General features: G+C 42.7%; 1 protein-coding gene across 1 annotated transcript in view; it reads right to left on the reverse strand.

Moving 5' to 3' along the window:
- Window positions 1-20,089, reverse strand: part of SND1 (staphylococcal nuclease and tudor domain containing 1) — a 441,984-nt gene extending 421,895 nt beyond the window's left edge. The window contains exon 1 of the mRNA XM_011995923.1: window positions 19,557-20,089. Coding sequence (XP_011851313.1) covers window positions 19,557-19,634 — 78 coding nt within the window. The 5' untranslated portion in view covers window positions 19,635-20,089. The remainder of the gene's footprint in view (window positions 1-19,556) is intronic.
- Between the last annotated feature and the right edge of the window lie 229 nt (window positions 20,090-20,318).

Here is a 20,318-nt window from a genome sequence, read left to right on the forward strand (position 1 = left end):
TTTTTTGGGATGGAGTCTTGCTCTGTCACCCAGGCTGGAGTGCAGTGGTGCGATCTCGGCTCACTGCAACCTCCGCCTCCTGGGTTCAAGGGATTCTCCAGTCTCAGCCCCCCGAGTAGCTGGACTACAGATGCATGCCAGCACGCTCAGCTATTTTTTTGTATTTTTAGTAGAGACAGGATTTTATCATGTTGAACAGGTTGGTCTTGAACTCCTGACCTCAAGTAATCCGCCTGCCTCCTGCCTCAGCCTCCCAAAGTGCTAGGATTACAGGCATGAGCCACTGCACCCTGCCATAACCATGTTAACATCTGATCTTGATGGTTTTATTGTGTTCATATAGATGAATATCCTCGGTTTTAAGACAATACTTAGAAGTACTAAAGTATTAAAGGGATATGGTATATGGGATACCATATCTGCAGATTACTTTCAAATAATTCAGAAAAAAATAATACAGAAGATCTTCACTGTTCAGATTCTGAATTTTCAAATTTGCCTACTCACTATAATATATTTGTAACCCCCAAATCAATACTCTCAGTACTGTTACTGTCATTTACGGGCATGTACATGCACAAAGTGGCAAAAACTTGAGTTGCCTGATGTCTTCGTTCCCAGCAGGGAAATGCTCTGTCTTCTTGTTTCAGCTTTCACACAGTAAACAAGTGTTCTTTATGTGGTCTATTTAGTGCCACATGTTTTACATTTTAGTACTATTGTTGACTTCACTGTTTAAAATAGCCCTGAAGGGTAGTTCTGACTTGCTGTCTAGTATTCCTAGCACAAGAAAGCTGTTGTGATATACCTTACAGAGAAAATAGATAAGTGACAGATAAACTACATTCAGTCGTGAGTTACAGTGCTACTGGCTTTGAGTTCCAAGTTAAAGTATCAAAAAAAAAAATATTAAACAAAGTGTCTTTATACAGAGGCGCACAAATAGCCAAGCACAGTGGCACCTGCAAGTAGTTTCAGCTACTTGGGAGGCTGAGGCAGGAGAATTACTTGAAGCCAGGAGTTCAAGGCTACCGTGTACTATGATGATTCAGCCTATGAAGAGCCACTGCACTCCAGCCTGGGCAACATAGAAAGACCCCACCTCCAAACAAACAAACAAACAAACCAGGAGCGCGCACAAAGAACAAGGGCAGGTATTGATCAGTTGATGAAAATGCGACCAGAAGCTTGAAGGGACCTAACCATCAATACTCATAGATTCACAGTGTTTGCAACTTTATAGAATATAACTACTGTGAATGAATAATGATTGGATGTAATAAACATAGAGAGGATGATAAGGCAGTTAAGGACTCTTGCTAAAGGGGATACAGGAGTTATCTCTATTATTCTAACTTTTCTCAAAGTTTGAAATTATTTCACAATAAGAAGTTTTTTTAAACACCTTTCAAGATACTTGAAAGGTGTTTAAGCCCAGTCCTCCCTCTCTCCATGCACATACAGCTTCTAAGAATTTCAATATCAAACTATTATTATGTTGCATGGACCATACATCTTCCTGTGTGATCCATGCAGTGTTTATCTTTTCCAAATGAAATAAAATGATAGACGCTTTCAAATCACAGAATTCAAACTTTCTGAGTGTGCTGTTCAAAAAGACTACTGCCCCCAAAAAATCTTGGGTTTTAGAGATATCCCTTTTCCTTCCTATGCCAATTATCTCATGGTTTTTTTTTTTTCTTTTAATTGCATATAAACGTGATCTACGGTTGAGTGCAATGGCTCACACCTATAATCCCAGCACTTTGGGAGGTCAAGGCAAGAAGATCTCTTGGAGCCAGGATTTCAAGACCAGCTAAGTCAACAAAGTGAGACCCATTACTACAGAAAAATTAAAAATAAAAATAAATAAATAAATGTGATCTAATTAGGTGTTATATTCAGAAAAGCTAGAAACCCCTTAGTGTCTCAAAAGATTTGAGAAACAAGTCATGGAAGTTCAGAGTTAAAGTAACTGAGAACTTTCTATAAGAGGCAAGACCATTAAATCTATTTTTGGTTTAAGTGAAGTTTTCTAATCTGGCTACAAACCCTTTACTCTTGAGAGTTGGCTATCTTTATTTTCAAAAAAGAATCATATTATCAAAAACAATGTGTGAGAACCAGGAGCAGTGGCTCACATTTGTAATCCCAGCTACTCTGGAGGCTGAGGTGGGAGGGTGGCTTCAGCCAAGGAGTTCAAGATCAGCCTGGGCAACACAGGAATCTTTTAAAAAAAAATTAAAATTAGGCCAGGCATGGTAGCTCATGCCTGTAATCCTAGCACTTTGGGAGGCTGAGGCAGGCAGATAATCTGAGATCAGGAGTTCAAGGCCAGCCTAGCCAACATGGTGAAACTGTCTCTACTACAAATAGAAAAATTTGCCAGATGTAGTGGCACATGCCTGTGATCCCAGCTACTCAGAAGGGTGAGACACAAGAATCACTTGAACCCAGGACACAGAGGTTGCAGTGAGCCAAGATCACGCCACTGCACTCCAGCCTGGGTAACAGACTCTGTCTCAAAAAAAAAAAAAAAAAATTAGAATTAGTTAAATAAATAAATAACAATGCCTAAGTCCTCCAGTCTAAACTAGAAACAAAGAGAAAAGATGCTTTGAGAATGCCAAGAGAAATTCTCTATGTTAATCTTCAAGATGCTGAATTTTATTTCCCTTTTTCCTTATCAAATCCTAAGACTTCCTCCTCCTGTCCCTATACCTTTGATCTTCTCTAAAATGCAGGCTGTCTGGATCAAAACACAAAGGTAACAGAGTAATATTTTTTGCCAGCACAGTACATGGAGGGGACAGGAAGGAAATACTACTACACTGTCATTGCTAGCAGTGTAGGCATTTAGATATATTTTTGTTACCATGGTATTGGATATATCCTTTGGGGTAAATCTACTGAGAGAATCTTGCCTAAGAAGTAAGAACAATATAAGACTCGTGGAGAATATAATCATAGAAGAGATTATAGCATTTGCTCAGACACCAAGTATCCCTTTGGAGCATATAGGTAGTGACTGAGGAAAGTGGGAAGACAATTGAATATTGAACAGTTAATTAAGAGATTCTCCGAAGTGCTCAGGGATATCGTATAGATTTGAGTGGTTTTGGTTGAGAACAGAGTAGGTTTGACAGCTCACAGGAAATAATCAATTGAGTGGTTAGAAATGAGTTAGGTAAAACATTACTGAAGTGGGTAACAAGGGAAATTTGACATACTGTCAAAAGTGAACCGCTGGTCGAGCATGGTGGCTCACACCTGTAATCCCAGCATTTTGGGAGGCCAAGGTGGGTGGATCACCTGAGCTCAAGAGTTCCAGACGAGCCTCGCCAACATGGTGAAACCCCATCTCTACTAAAAATACAAAAATGAGCTGGTCGTGGTGGTGGGCGCCTGTAGTCCCAGCTACTTGGCAGGCTAAGGCAGGAGAATCACTTGAACCCGGAAGGCAGAGGTTGCAGCGAGCCGGGACTGTGCCACTGCACTCCAGCCTGGGCAACAGAGCGAGACTCCATCTCAAAAAAAAAAAAAAAAAAAAAGAGGAGGGAGGCACTGCTGAGGGAAGCAGACTGGAGCAAATGTTGTCAAAGATAACATAAACTACTGAGGGGAGAATGCAGTGATGCGGAGACAAGTTGGAGTTGCATTAAAGAGGGCAGAGGGAGAAGGTGGGACAGGATACTGCACTATGAAAACGGAGAATCCAAATGAGGGGAGAAAGAGGTGAGGGCATGCTTGTCTAGAGATCATGCCGAGGGAGTGGAAGGTCCCAGAGACATTTGGGCCACCTCTTGTCATTTGGCAGAGAAATAGGTAAAGCAGCTGTGAGTGCAGCGCATGCTCTTAGTGGTTCAGCTTTCATTCATTTGAGCAAAAATCCACTAAGCTATGAGCTGTGGTAAGGACAAGAATTGTTTTTGTCGTCTCCTGAGTCTAGCACTGTACTTGACATACAGTAGAGCCATTTATTTATTCAAAAAATACTTATTTGTTCCTGGTCTTGTTCTGGGCTCTGGATTTACCATGGTGAATAAGACAGACATGATCTTTGCCCTTACAGAGCAGCCAGCATAGAGAGGAAGACTGATACTAAACAATTACTCTCTTATGTAATATTGTCACATGTTCTATGGGAGAGAAGTACGGTATTCGTACAGCATGGCAATCTGATCTACTCTAGGGTTTAGGGAGTCCTCTTTGAGGAAGGCCAAAGTTAAGGCAGAATTTGCTGGAGAACATATGTTCCTGAATGAGGAAGTTAGAGTGGGGAATACAGGCAGGGAATTACTGGACAGCACTTCTCAGACTTTACCCTGCAAACATCAATCACCCGGAGATCTTGTAAAAATGCAGATTCTGATTCATTAGGTTTGGGGTAGGGTCTGAGGGTCTGCATTTCTAACAAGTTCTCAGGTGATTACTGTTCTACAGTCTCCTTCAGAAGATCTCTGCACATGCCTCTCTTCAATTCTGCCTTTTTCTTTTGTTTCTGTTGAAAGATGATGGGATTTAACTGAATCATTTTTCTTCCCCTGAGTCTGTAGCCATGTTGACTAGCAGTCATATAACTTAACTCTTCAGTGCTTTCAAAGTATAGTTGATCAACAGCATTTTACATAATGGAAAACAATGCAGTCACTCAAAACACCAAATTCTACACTCTCTGATTTTGACATAAAGACCTATTCTAAGCACTGTATGTGCCTATGTCTGTAACACAGATGTCTTCTTGTGCCTGTCACAAGTAGGATTAACAATTCCAAGGACTGTGCTTTCTGAATATTTTTTGACGACTGATCTGTAATATTGTTTACCAAACAATGATGGACTCGGCCCTAGTCTAAAGATTCACTTTGGGCACCACCAGAAATCCGTTAAGTCCAGCAACCCCTTCCTTTAACTGGGACCCTTTCCTCCTCCACAGTTCCAAGGCCCAGAGAAAGGAGAGAAGCACAGCAGCTACTGTTCCTGGTCCAGGGACAGAGGAGAGCAGCTACTGCGTTACTAGCCACAGTGGCAAGGCTGCTGTCATCTCATCTCTCCTCCTCACAGCACTGCCATCACTGTGTGCCTGAGTGAAATATACTGTACAAAATATCAAATGATAATAAAATGATAAAACGTGGTAGGAGACCTGTATACCAGATACCACTAAATGAAAGCCGACCAGAGATCTTGAAATATCTTAGAGAAATGAAAATGACTGCATTTACTCTTCCTCAGGTTTGTTCCTGTAAAGTCATGCACACTTTTCCCTAAACTTGACCTAGAGAAATAGTGATATTAAGCATAATACTCAGTATTACTCAGAGTGAATCATCTCTAAAGAATGTCTAATATACTCGGGTTTATATACAGAGCTGACCACAGAGCTTGAGGAAATAAGTCTACGATACTCATGAGAAGCATGACTTTTCCCCATTTATTTTCCAAACTCAAATAGGAAATTCTTCCTATTTGAAATATTGATAGTCAATTTTAGATGTCAAAATAAAGTACAAATCACAAGTCTACCATAAACATTTTAAAGTCATTTATTGCTGAATTAAGGTACCATCCTAGGATTCGCCTCATTATTAAAATCCTAGGGAGATTATCATAAAGGAATAAAAACTCAAGACCCTGGTCATCTAACACAGCTGGCGATTATAAGAGAACTGGTCATTCCTTCCCCACTACGATGCCAGTGTCCCTGCCCCTTCCCACCCTCTGTCATCAAATACAGATCTGCACACATCAAGATATTAAACAGGCAGCTATATCAGCACAATCTGGAATTTGCTTATGATCCCAGCACTGCATAAAAGAGACTGCTCATCCATTTTTATTAAAAACATTCAGAATATTCTACCTTCCCTATGCTATCACTAAAGTGCAGCTCTGTGACTGTCCATGCCTTTTTTTTTTTTTTTTTTTTTGAGGGGGTCACTCTTTCCAATGAATAACAGATAATTAAATTCTTTAACATATAAAGCAGAGATTTCAAATAAAGTTTATGGACAGCTCAGACTCAGGGGCCACCTTTACTGTATGCTTAGTGTGCCATCAACCACTTCCAAGAATCAATTTTCTGAGGCCCTTTTCCTCAGATAATCAGAGTCCTGAGCTGATTATTCTCTCTACATTGCCTTTCAGCTCTCCTCCTGTTGATAATCAAAGAAACACATTTTCTCCTACGAACTTTCATTAAGAGCACCAATATGGGAACTCTTAAGGATTAAATGGAAACTAAGCAGTCCAGGCTAGCAGCCCCACACCGCCTTACTTGTAATATAATGGCAAGTTACTTCTCCAGAGCTACAGTTCAGGGGCCGAATACAAGAGCAGGGTGGGCTTAGCCAGGAGCTGGACCTGTGTCCCGCTGAGAGCTTGTGGGGAGGTCTCAGGAGATTCTAAAGCCCTCACAAGAGAGCAGCTTAACAAGATAACTCAGCTTTTAAGTGATAGAGGCAGCCTCCTGGCCTCTGGGCTGTGAAAGGGCTCATCTGCCAAGAGCAATAATTCAAGTAATTACCACACACAATAATAGGTCACCGTGGGATTTCAGGACCCAAGTACTCGGGAGTGTCCCTCTACCTTACACACGGGGAGGAATAGAATGTACCACTTTTCTCATTAAAACTTGTGACAAAGTCCCCATAGGCAAGTAGATAAATTTCACTTGGCACAGTGATTCTGTTTTGGGTTATTACTAAAAATTTTTTTAATGTCTTTGTATTAAAGGCTATAAAACAGTGATTTCCCCTCTCCTGGAACAGAATTCCTAAGGCTGAAAATAACATCACATTAGTTATTTCAGAGACTGGAAACAAATACCTCTATATCGCTCCCTCCCACCGCAAGACTCCACTGCAGTGGTCCCTATACCTATCACCACGGCCCTCCTTGAATAAAGTCTGCCTTACCATCTTTAACAAGTGTCATGAATATTTTTTCTTTAATAGTGACTTTCCATTTTCAATAGTGAAATTTAAGTTGCCTTTAAAAATAAAATTACTTAAATCTTAAAAATTGTTGACTGTCAGCCGGGCACGGTGATTCACGCCTATAATCCCAGTACTTCGGGAGGCCGAGGCGGGCGGATCACGAGGTCAAGAGATTGACACCATCCTGGCTAACATGGTGAAACCCTGTCTCTACTAAAAATACAAAAAAATTAGCCAGGTGTGGTGGCGGGCGCCTGTAGTCCCAGTTACTCGGGAGGCTGAGGCAGGAGAATGGCGTGAACCCGGGAGACAGAGCTTGCAGTGAGCCAAGATTGCGCCACTGCACTCCAGCCTGGGCAACAGAGAGAGACTCCATCTCAAAAAAAAAAAAAAAAAAAAATTGTTGACTGTCAAAAAGATTTCCAAAACTCAATGAAGTGATATGTCAAAGCCATTGTAGGAGTACAGAAACATATGAAGCCTGGGAAACTTTGGGTAAACCAATACCAGGATTAGGATGAGCACTTCCCAATACCCAGAAAGGCTGCAAACCAGATCCCCTGGTCCAGTGACATCTCCCCAAACAACTCTAAAAAAACGAGTGTTCTCCATGCCAGATAGTGTCATTCTTACTACAACCTACCACCCTGAAAAGGACAAACAACTGTTTTGTTTTTCTTCTGTAGTCACATAAACATTTCTGATACCAACTGTGTGTGGGTTTTTTTCCACACCAAGCGATCCTCTAATTCTCTGCAGACACCAACTGGGTGTTCTACAACTCAATTCAATTCAATTCAGACACTGTCTTCCTGGAATTCGTGTCAGATCCCACAAGTTAAAGGGGCCATCACACAAGACTCCCCCCACTGCAGATGCCAAGTTCAAGCCACCCTTAATGACTGACCAGCTATAAATCAGGGGTTCTCATGAGCCTCTTCTCGAGTTCATTAATTTGCTAGAATAGCTCACAGAACTCTGGAAAACAGCTTACTTACTAGTAAGTAGATTTATAAAAGTATACAACTCAGGAACAGCCAGATGGAAGAGATACCTAAGGTAATATATGGGGGGCGGAGTGCACAGCCTCCATACCCTCTCTGGGCACACCACCCTCTCAGCACCTCCCCCTTTTCCCCAACCCCAAAGCTCTCCAAACCCCATCATTTAAGGAGGTAACACAGGCATGATTTATTAAATCACTGGCCATCAGTGATTGAACATGATCTCTAGCAACCAGGCCTCACTCACACTTAGGAGCTCCCCAGAGTCACTCATTAACTCAAGTGTGGTTCAAAGGGGGCTTGTTTGCTGGGCAGAATGGCTCACGCCTGTAATCTCAACACTTTGGGAGGTGAAGGGACGAGGATCACTTGAGCCCATGAGTTCAAGACCAGCCTGGGCAGCACAGAGAGACCCCCGTCTCTACAAAAAATACAAAACTTAGCCAGAGGATCCCTTAAGCCCGGCAGGCTGAGGCTGCAGTGAGTTGTGATCGCACCACTGCACTCCAGCCTGAGCAACAGAGTGAGACCTTGTCTCCAAAAAAGCAAAAAAGAAATGACTAGAGTTTTAGGAGCTCTGTGCCAAGAAGACCACAACCAGATATATATTTCTTTTTACATCACAATATCACATACCACCTTCTTATCCAAGAAGAAAAAGGAAAAAGAGGAAAAGCTATGAGCCTGCAAATAGGAAAAAAGTCAGACTTCTCTCACGTGACTTTGCCTCTCACCTCCACCTGTCATCTGCACTTTAGGATGTCAAAAATTTCCTTAGTCATGGAACTCTCCAGGACCCAGAGAAAGCAGACAAAAACAAAGCCAAAAGGGACCTACTCCACCTGTCAGTACTAAGACCTTAAGACACCTGGGGTTGGGGGGGGGGGCGGTGAGCAACCAATTAATAAGTACAGTAAGGCCAGGTGTGGTGGCTTACACCTGTAATTCCAACATTTTGGGAGGCCGAGGTGGGCGGATCACAAGGTAAGGAGATCGAGACCATCCTGGCCAACATGGTGAAACCCCATCTCTACTAAAATACAAAAAAAAAAAAAAAAAATTACCTGGGCATGGTGGCATGCACCTGTAGTCCCAGCTACTTGGGAGGCTGAGGCAGGGGAATCGCTTGAACCTGAGAGGCGGAGAGGTGGAGGTTTCAGTGAGCCGAGATTGTGCCACTGCACTCCAGCCTGGAGACAGAGAGAGACTCCTTATCCAAAAAAAAAAAAAAAAAAAGAAAAAGAAAAAAAAAGAAGTACAGTAGGCCCTCACATCCGTGGATTCAACCAACCATGGGTAAAAAATATTCAGGAAAAAAAAAGTAAGAGTAACAATGCAACAATAAAAAAAATTAAAAACCAATAAAATATAGCAATTATCTACATAGTATTTACACTGTATTGGGTATTATTAGTAACACAGACATGATTGAAAGCATACAGGAGCCTGGGCACAGTGGCTCACCCCCCTATAATTCTAGCACTTTTGGTGGCTGAGGTGGGAGGATCATTTTTAGCCCAGGAGTTCAACACCAGCCTGGGCAAGATAGGGAGACCCCGTCTCCACAAAAAATGTATTAGCCAGGTGTGGTGGCATGTACCTGTAGTCCCAGCTACTGAGGGGGCTGAGGTGGGAGGATCACTTGAGCCCAGGAGGTTGAGGCTGCAGTAAGCCGTGATTGTACCACTGTACTCTAGCCTGGGTGACAGAGAGATTCTGTCTCAAAAAATAAAATAAAATAAAATAAAATAAGATAAAAGAGGTTGTGCATGGGTTATGTGCAAATACTATCCCATTTTATACAAGGGACTTGAGCATCTCCAGATTTTGGTATTGGGGGGTTGGGGAAGTCTTGGAACCAAATATCAAGGGACAACTGTCATTATTTACCAAGGCCCAGGTGCTGGGTGGGCCCTGCGCTCCATAGAAAAGGTAAAGTGGCTTTCAGGAATAGTCTTATCGGGGAAATAAAACTACCAAGCGTAAAAAAACTATTGAGTAATGAACTATTAAGCAGTATTTTACCCTAAATTTTATCTAACATGACACCTGTAAGAAATAAACAGGTAAGGTACAAGTAAAGCACCCCAACCACTACCAAAAACAAAAAAGGTTACAAAAAAGGTACTAGTGGCTGCACTTTTAGAATCTATCTTATACAAATGCTAGCATCAGAGCACAGAGATATACAGTTCTGTCAGTGCAATAGTGCTTAGAATTATGAAAAGCTAAAAACAATATACATCAACAGAAAAATAGATAATATACATCCAAACTGTGGAATACTGCTCAACCATTAAAAAAGAATGAGGTAGATCTATGACAGAAAGATAGTCATGACAACTTACTAAAATAAGAAAATTGCCAAACACACAAGAGATTGACCCTATTTCAGTTTCTTTTAAAAAGGAGGAGAGGGCATGTATCTGTATGAAACATTCTGGAAGCAAATATACCGTTGACATTTGCTGGGAGGATAGGAATGAATGGTAGAAAACTGAGGGGCAAGGAGGGCAGACAGAGAGACTTGTTTTTTTCGTTTTCTTTTTTTTGAGACTGTGTCTCCCTCTGCTGCCCAGGCTATAGTACAGTGGTGTGTTCTTGGCTCACTGCAAACTCCACCTCCCGAGTTCAAGAGATTCTTATCCCTCAGCCTCCCGAGTAACTGGGATTACAGGCGCACACCACCATGCCCGGCTACTTTTTGTATTTTTACTAGAGATGGGGTCTTGCCATGTTGGCCAGGTTGGTCTCGAACTCCTAATCTCAAGTGATCTAACCACCTCGGCTTCCCAAAGTGCTGAGATTACACGCGTGGGCCACCACGCCCAGCCAGGGATTTTTGTTTTTGACTTCATACCTCTCTACTGCTTGAAATTTTAACAGCAAGTTGAGTATAGAAATACCAATTATTCAATTACTAACACTGGATGACACCCACCTGAACGTTTTGAAGGAATTCCAGGATAAACTGGAAAACTGTTGACCAAAATGAAAAAAGGCCATCAAGGGAACTGTAAATGTGACCCCTAATCATAAGGACTTCATAAGACCTGAGAATTATTTTTACTTCCATATTAGACAAGCTAGTGAAATATAAAGACTAAGACCACTGAGTAGATCATTTGCGGTTTTAGTGTTGTTAAGAATGGGCCTATGAATAAGAAACAGGAGAGATCCAAAAGGCCTAAGGATGAGGCTCCTCAGGATTGCAAGAACAGAAAGTGAGGAATGTAAAATCTTAGTTTTGTAAATGACACTAAAGACTTCCATTGAAATAATGTGCCAAGTTATTGGTGCCAAATTATAGGAAGATCCTGGGAATCTATGCAAACAGAAGGAAAAGTGGCAGATGAGTGTTAAAATGAGCATATGGCCTACATCAGGCATATAAAACAACTTCTCAGCTGTCAGCTGTGACCTAGGAATACGATCTGAGTCACTATAAGTGGACCCTGAGGACCTCAGCCCAATATTGAGCCACAAATTAAAAACAAAGTGTCCTGGGAACCATCAAGACAAATGCAGAGAGAGAGAAACCACTATCCTCCTCTCATAAAATTCTGGTGCACCCACCCCCACATACATACATTTCATTTATCATTCATGTTCTACCCTTCAACTATAAACAGTACAGAAGACAAGATCAGTGGATCTCACAAGCCAGCCCCAGATCAATCCCAAACTGATTCTTTCAGAATAGCCTAGGAGTGGCTTTTTTTGAAAATGACCTTTCCAGGCCAGTCCCAGAGCTTCTAATTCAATGCCTGGGAAAGTCTTCTAGGTTGTCCCGATGTGATGACCTGTTTAGGAAATCACTGGGCTCCTTTCTCTCACTCTGAATCTACTCCCAGAAAGGATTTAAAGTTTACCATAAAAAATAAAGTAAAGAAACCATGTGAGCAACTGCCAAGAATTGATTAAAATGATTCCTATACAGGTTGAGCATCCCTAATCCAAAAATCCAAAATCTGAAACACTAACATAATATTCAAAGGAAATGCTCATTGGAGCATTTTGAATATCAGATGTTCTGGCTCCAAGCAAGAACAGAGCTCAGGACCCTATTAGCCTGCACACTCCCAATCAAGAGCAGGAAAAGATAGACTCTCCCTATGACCCAGGGGCTCCCTAAGTTCCCTCCTCTCCCCTTCCTTTCTCAATTCAAGATCTGCTGCACCAGGAAAATGTCAGGGTGTTCTGAAGCAGAGATAGGACTAGGTGAATAAAACCCACCAGAACCATGTTCCTCTGGGTCTCAAGCAACACTCCCACTGGTTTATCCTCATACACTACTGAAAGGAAACCAAGAACTCCCCTTACTTCTATCTATCTTCTATCCACTCCACCATTCAATCATTTAGTCTCATTCTAACTTTCTGGTCTTCCACATCAGAAAACCATATTTCCACTAACCTGCTTTCTCAAAATAAAGATTTTTTTAAAAAAAGAATAGGAACAGAAAATCTGCTTTATGCAAGATAAGCAGCAATTCAAAGTCAAGCCCTTAAGGTATGAGATTTCTCAGCTTTGTTTCAGCATGCCTAAATGAAATGTAACACAGGGTTTCTTATAAAATCACAGCCTTATGGGACTGGAAGATGCTTAGAGACAATGCATCCAGTAACCTCATGTTAAGACAGTTTGAGGTGGAATATCTTACCCAACATTACCCAAATGGCAGCACCCAGGCCAGAACTTGTGTCTCCTGACTTCTGGCCCAATGGTCTCTTCTCTCTGCCACTCTGCTTCCCAGGGACAAAGTTAATAAATTAGATTACTAACTTTAAGCACAGATTCCTTAAATCTCCTTTATTCCTCTTGTTACACACGAAGCTGGTGCTACAAGACCGTCCCAAGCAGACTACTGGCCAAATAAACAGAAATGAGAACTCAAGGAGCCTCAAAATTTGTTGAGGAATAGGGAGGAGATGGTACCTTAAATCACACATGATAAGCATATAAGTGAAGAAAATGTGCCAAGTCAGTTTATATCATAGATTACACATTTCAAAAATGGCATCTGAAAATGACATCAACATTTTAATTAGTTTTATTTTTCCCATAAGTTGCTTAACTTCCTAACTTTTAAAAAATACCAACTGAAACCACTATTCATTTTTTCTTAAACATTAGAGTGAAGAAAAAGATTATTAATTTATCATATTGAGTCTAATGAAAATAAGTGAAATCCCGTAACATTCCATCTATATCAAATGTTCACAACCTGTGATTCCACATAAATGTCCGCTGCAAAAGCAAAAAGCATATGTCAGTCTCCCAAGAGAGGAAGTAGCAATAGAAACCAAGTGTGTACCCATCTCCCAGCAAGAAATAAGAGGAAAAGCCAGATAAGCCCAGTAACAGGTGAATCCCTTTATTGCATTTCTTTTCCCTCATAACGGCACAAAATTTCCTACAGTACCTATGCTCTTCTTGGAGAAATGAAATAAATCCAAAGACCAGACTCCAAAGACTCCCCTGTTAGAACCACATCTGTCAGATGGGTAGCTAGCCTATGCTCAGAAGTGAGTGGACAATAAGCCTTAGATAACCTTGTTACCTCAATTCAATAACCTGGCCAATTTTCTCTGCTAAACCTACAAACGGAAACCACAATTTTCATTTGCTCCCCAGATTTCATCCTTGAAGTAAACTGGGGGCATAGACTTCACCAAATCATTTGCCCACTATTGCCAGAACTAGTCACTGGCCTCAGAAGTTCCCACCCATGTTAATGAGCCACAGGGTGGGTGAGCCAGTTCTTACCTGATAGATAGTTTTGATCCCTGATGCATGCTACTTTGTTTTTCACTAACTAGGCAAAAAAGTACTGCCAGAGGCTACAGCAGCAGTAAATTCCACCTAGTAACAAAATGCTAACAGAAACATAAACAACGACAAGTTCTAGATGCTATTTAGCTCTTATTAAGCCTACTCTTGGCATTTTTTTTTTCATCCATGTTTTTCCCTCAATTAGAAGAAAAATAGTGACTTTGGGAATACACAGGACTAGCTGATAGTCAGAAGATCTTAGTGTTAATCCTATTAGAAACAAGTCTATGACTAAGTATTTTTTCTTATCAGTCTCCCATTCTTTTTTTTTTTTTGAGACAGAGTCTCACTCTGTCACCCAGGCTGGAGTGCAATGGCCCGATCTCAGTTCACTGCAACCTCCACCTCGCAGGTACAAGTGATTCTCCTGCCTCAGCCTCTGGAGTACCTGGGACTACAGGCACATGCCACCATGCCTGGCTAATTTTTTTTGTATTTTTAGTAGACACGGGGTCTCATCATGTTGGTCAGGCTAGTCTCAAACTCCTGAACTCAGGTGGTCTGCCTGCTTCGGCCTCCCAAAGTGCTGGGATTACAGGCATGAGCCACTGTGCCCAGCCTCCCATTCTTAACATTTATTCAGTGTACTTCATGTCACTGATTAGCCAGGTGTGGTAGCACGCACCTGTACTCCTAGCTACTCAGGAGGCTGAAGCAGGAGGATCCCTTGAGCTCAGGAGTTCAAGGCTGCAATGAGCCATGATTGTGCCACTGCATTCCAGCCTGGTAACTAAGTGAAATCCTGACTAGAAAAAAAAAAAAAAGAAGAAGAAATCATCAATGGTGAAAACCCCAGGGACTTTGCGCTTGCTGTTCCTTTGGCCAGGAATGCACTTCCTTTATGGTTAGTATTTGATGTCCATCAGATCTCAGCACAAATGCCATCTTCTGAGAATTCTTTCCTAAACACAGTATCTAAAGGACCCACCCTCTCCCTTACTACCAACCACTCTGTCCCAGTTCCCTACCTGGTTTCACTATCTTGTATGATCATGCTTATTTCTTGTTAACTTCTTTATTGTCTGACTCCTCCATAAGCCATAAGGACAGAAATTTGATCTACTTTTTAAATTCTGTTTCTCCAATGCCCAGAGACAGCTTGACAGATAGCAGATGATCAATAAATATTTGTTCAGGAAAGAAAGGAAGTATAATTGCTTCTGATTCTGTTTCATTAGTTACCATACTGCTAACATAACTAGAGCCAGATAGGTGCTTCCTTTTGACAGAAAAATGACAGAAAACCTTTAAGATACAGTAAAAATTTAGTGTTCCTTTACTTACAATCTTGATTAAAAGCTACCAGGCTTACCTGCCAGGAAATGCGCATTTTAAGACCACAGGGAAAAGCCTTCCATACTGGCTTATGTACTTCTTTATAAATGGCCCTTCTAAAATATTGTTATTCAGCTACCTTATCCTTTGGAATAGTAGAAGGATATTTCAAGTAGCTTAGGAAAGGTGGGTTTTGTTTGTTTTTTCCTGAATTGGGGGAACCCGCCCCCAATATTTCAACATAGCCAGTCCCTCTGTTCGGGGTCCCTGACTTCCCGCAACACTCCTGCATGAGCTAAGTACACGTAGGAAAGAGCAGGTCAACAAACTACTCTACCCCCACTGAACTTTTCAAAGACACACACTTCTTAGTTCAGAAACCTAAGGGGCCAAGCACAGTGGCTCACATCTGTAATCCCAGTACTTTGGGAGGCCAAGGCGGGCAGACAGCTTGAGGCCAGGAGTTCAAGACCAGTCAACATGGTAAAACCATGTCTCTACTAAAAATACAAAAATTAGCTAGGCATGCTGACGCGCGCCTGTAATCCCAGCTACTCAGGAGGCTGAGGCAGGAGAATGGCTTGAACCCAAGAGGTGGAGGTTGCAGTGAGCCAAGATAGTGCCACTGCAATCTAGCCTGGGTGACAGAGCGAGACTCTGTCTTAAGAAAAAGACAAAAAGAAAAGAAAAAGAAAGAAACCTAAGAAACATTTAGCTATAATTAACTAAATTATAGGTAGCATTTCCTAGAGGTTGTACACTGAAGGAATCTCCACTAAGTTACCCGGCAAGAAGTCTACATCTTGCTTTACAACAACCTGACAGCACAAGTTCCACTGAAGGAGAAAATTATGGCCCTTTCCTCCCTTGTGTCAATTTGCCTTGGTCACCCAGTGAGAATCATGGTTCTTAGTATAAAACAAAAGACTGGCAGAGGCATTCCTTTCCCCTTCTGAGGCAAGTAAGTGGGTGGGGGAGGGTAAGTTGAAATGGGAACTGGGTTTTGGCACTGTCCGTCCTCCCTTTAGCCTTCCACACCATAAGCAGGATAAGATATGCTGCCTCCATGGCTGCTTCCGATAAGCATATAAGATTCAAGAATTCAAGATTCATTCTGCTTTTGCAAACGCTTGACAAGAAATGTGAACATATCCAAAGAGAAAAGAACAGAGAGTAAACCAGGTCAGTAAAACCAGAGAAAATAGCCATCTCTAAGCTAAGTGGGGGTGACTCAATTATACTAAGTACCCCAACACTTCTCCCAACCTCATCTACTTAACATCTGCTGACAATATTCTGTTGCAGTTAAAGAATATCAAGTAAATTATTCAAAGAAACCCAGATTTTAAATCCTTCAGGGTTTCGAGAAAATAAGATCTGATTTGATAGAAGACACGTATTTATCCAGGTTATATTTTGGCCACCCACATATTTCCAACTCTCATCCCAACTCAGAAAATACAAATCCATCTTCAGTTTTTCCATCATCTTTACTGATTTTTTCTGTAACAGAACAACTCCAAAATGTCTGTATCAACTTACTGTCCACTTCCTCCTTAAATATTCCAGAACCAACTCTGTTCCTTCACCCCCACTCTCAATAGCAGACACAGGTGTTAACATCACCCTCGTTTTTAAAAAATTAGTCAAAGTGTTTTACAACTGGATTCCCAAGTTCTTCAACCTTAAACAAAATAATGTAGGACTTAATGGGATAGCAAAGCAGAGACCAGAAGAAACTTGTACCTCTCACGGCCCTACAACACTTTCTTCTGCCAAAAAAAGAGGAAGGACTATTCCTCTTTACAGCGGCAAACTTCAACCCTAGACAATTTCAGACCTTCAGCTCAGCCTGAGTCCAGATAAATCCAAAGAGTTCACAATGAAAAGCGTAGGTCAGTGTTCCAATTTCTACCTCTCTCCCAAAAGGCAGAAAAGTAGTGTCTCCTGTTTTCCTATTCATCAAACTATTTCTTTTTCACTTTCATCTGTCACAGAGCTCCATCTTCCTTTGTAGAGTTCTTGCAAAGCAGTTCCTAGTAGCAATGGAAACTATTACTCTCCAGGAAAATACAACTTTGCTTAGCAGAAGAGCTTCACACAGAGCAATTTGCCAGTGGTCAATTTTTCATTCCAGACAAGGCTTCTAAGCCTGGCACAAATCTGCCTGTCACTCTGCAGTTCACTCAGCTTCCCTCCCCTAATCCCTGCCTGTAACTCACCCATCCCCTGTAGTGTGGTCAGAGAAGGCAGTGCAATCTATACTCAGTATGGATGGCTCAAATCACTGAATTGTATATGCCACTTCCCAGACTCAACCATCTTTCACACCATACTCCTATGCGAAGACCATAAGCACCAAATGAAGTCACTTACCATAACAGCGGCTCCTGGACAAAACAAGGAGTAACATCTCATCTTTTCTCAATTATAGACAGCTTCACTTTCCTGCAATTTGTGGCTATGCATCACTGGCCCCACCCTCCATGTTATAAAGTAATACCCTGGAGTCGTGAAGTCAGAGACATCATGCATGATATTGAAGAGCATGTGCCGTGGCAGACGGACCCAGGTTTAAGTCTCAGCTCTGCCTCTTATTACCAATATCAGGTACCTATCCTTGGTTAAACTATTCTTTCTAAACCTCAAATTACACACCTGTAAAATGTACCTGACAATCGTTATTTACTTGTTAGGTATTATAAGTGAGACAATATGAGCAGAATACTCAGCACAAGACATGACAATAAACACATAATTGGTGATATTCAGTATCCATGGGGGTAATCTGTGGGCAGTCACTGCACAGAACCCAGATGCCCTAAAAGCCTCCAGCACTGGCAGAAACAAAAGTATGTTCAGCCTCATTCTATTCCCATTCCACAAATAGCAAGGAGAAATCTCAGAAAGATCCACTCTTTCTTACCGCCAAACCCAACACTGGACAGCCAAGAGATGTTTTTGTTCCTATGGTGAAGGGAAGATCAGTGCAAATGAAAAAGCTAATGAAAGAAGAGCCACTTTAGGATAATCCTTTCATGAGTCAGGTCAGTATTTCGGAGGAAATATACATGCGGATCTTGGAAATTCTCTTCTCATTCAGTTTCTGATCAGTTATGACCCTCCATTATACATAAACAAAAGGAAAAGGCATTTGAAAATCCCAAGAATCGTGGCTGGTGGCAGACTATTACCTTAAAAAACGAGCACATGGAAATTGGGAGAGGGGATCTTAAAATCGGCTTTACATACACATAAGCTGCAGAACATTTTAATCTTGTGAAAGATCATGGGATAATTAAATGAATTTTTTTAAAAACTGGGTCTTGCTATGTTGCCCAGGCTGGTCTCCAACTTCTGGCCTCAAGCGATCCTCCCACCTCGGCCTCCTAAGTGCTGGGATTACCAGCATGAGCCACCGCACCGGGCCTGAAATAGAATTTTTCAAAACTTTCTACAACAGCTAAACTTGTGGAGCTTTGTGAGAAAGCATCACATAGGATATCTGCTGTTGCAGATGGAAATGTCAGAACTGCAGTGTGAAACGACATCTAAAAGTTTACAGTCATCATAAACCAGAAAATTTGGTAAAACCAAGAAATGTCAGGTTCCAAGATTTGGGAGGGTTTTGGGGAGGATAACTGGGAGCTGGTGATAAACTGAATTGATATTATCAAATCATGGAGCTAGAAGTAAATTGTAAAAATAAACTTTGCAGGTTCAAATTCAAAATTTAAGAATTTTCAAAAAGTTGAGGGTATATAAAATCAGGCAGAATCTACAGTGCTATGAGCACTAGACTAGGAATCCAAACACTTGGGCTCTTGTTCTGGCTCCAACCCAAACCACCATGTGACCTTAAGCAAGTCACTTGCCTTCTTCAAGCCTATCTCCTTATCTTTAAGGGACGGGAGAACAATAATGATTACTAAGATTCTTGCCGGCCTAACCTTTTAAAAGTCAAAGGCACACAAAGATCATGAGCTTTCAGGTCTACACAGAAGGTGGAGGGAAAAAGAGGAAAAGACGGCCACAGAGTGAGAAAACTTGGGAGTCAAGTAACAGCGATTGTGGGAACAGAAAAGTTTCATGATGGCCAAGTACTCGTAGAGAAGAGCGGATGTCAGGATCTCGAAAAACTGCTAACTACTCAGCATATGTCAAAATGAACAGAAAGACGGGGGGTGGGAGGACAGATATCAACGAATTGTCTCTGTCAATCAATCAGTAATCGATCTGTCCTGGTAAACAGCCAGGAGATCCGAATGCGGCAACCTCGGAAATCACTGTGACCCCTGATGTCAAGGTGTCCGGGAGGCAAGGAACAAGGGGACTCCCTGTCTGCTTCCGTCTAGTGAGAGGATTCGGAGAATCGATGAAAAGTGAGGAAGAGGGCAGAAGAAAGGGGATATGGGACACGGAGCAGGCTGGCGAGAGGTGGAGTCAATGCCTGACTCCCGCCCGAAGGCAGGCAGAGGGGTCGGTGTCCGGGGCCCGTTCTCACCATCTTGACGATGCCCCGCTGCACGGTGGGGACCGCGGGTCCCCCGGAGGAGCCGCCGCTCTGCGCGGAGGACGCCATGTGTGGAGATGCAAAGGCAACGAGTGGAGCGGCTGGCCGGACTGGAGGTGTCAATGTGGGTGTCGGTGTTGGTGAAAGGGAGTCGAGGCGAGGGGCAGGCTGGCTACCAGCTGCGGAGGGTGGACGGGACGGACTCGCCGGGCGCTCACAGGAGCAGCAGCGGGACTCGGAACGAAAGAGACGCGATCTCCGCCGCCGCCACACGTTCTACTCGCCGCGCAAGCGTGCCAGAGCGCCACCGCCCTCCGGCCAATTAGCGCCCAAAGCCCGCCGGACCTCAGGCCAATAGGCACCCTGCTCGAGGAGCCCCGCCCCTTGGTCCCCAAAACGGTGGCGAGTTCCAGGAAGCGCTGAAAGAGTTGATTTGCGAGGATGGGCTAAGTATGGGGCGGGACTTCCGGGGCAGCCGGCGTAGGTAATGTCGGGAGGTGTAGTGGGAAGGAAAGGACACGTCAGCATCTGGCCGCGGGGCGCGGGGGGCCATGGGAGCCCCAGGGGCGGAGTCAGGTGCGCCCTCTCGCCTGACCCCGCCCATGACGCCCCTCTCTGCCGGCCGCAGGGGCGCACATTTGTATGCCCACCTAGGTGGGCACTGCTGTACCCGGGAATGCGGCCTGGGAGGGTGGAGCCACGCAGGCAGAGTCCTGGAGGAATCTCCTTACCCGCTACACTCGACTTCCGACA

Source organism: Mandrillus leucophaeus, unplaced genomic scaffold (genome assembly GCF_000951045.1).
Source record: "Mandrillus leucophaeus isolate KB7577 unplaced genomic scaffold, Mleu.le_1.0 Scaffold5, whole genome shotgun sequence".
Lineage (NCBI taxonomy): Eukaryota > Metazoa > Chordata > Mammalia > Primates > Cercopithecidae > Mandrillus > Mandrillus leucophaeus.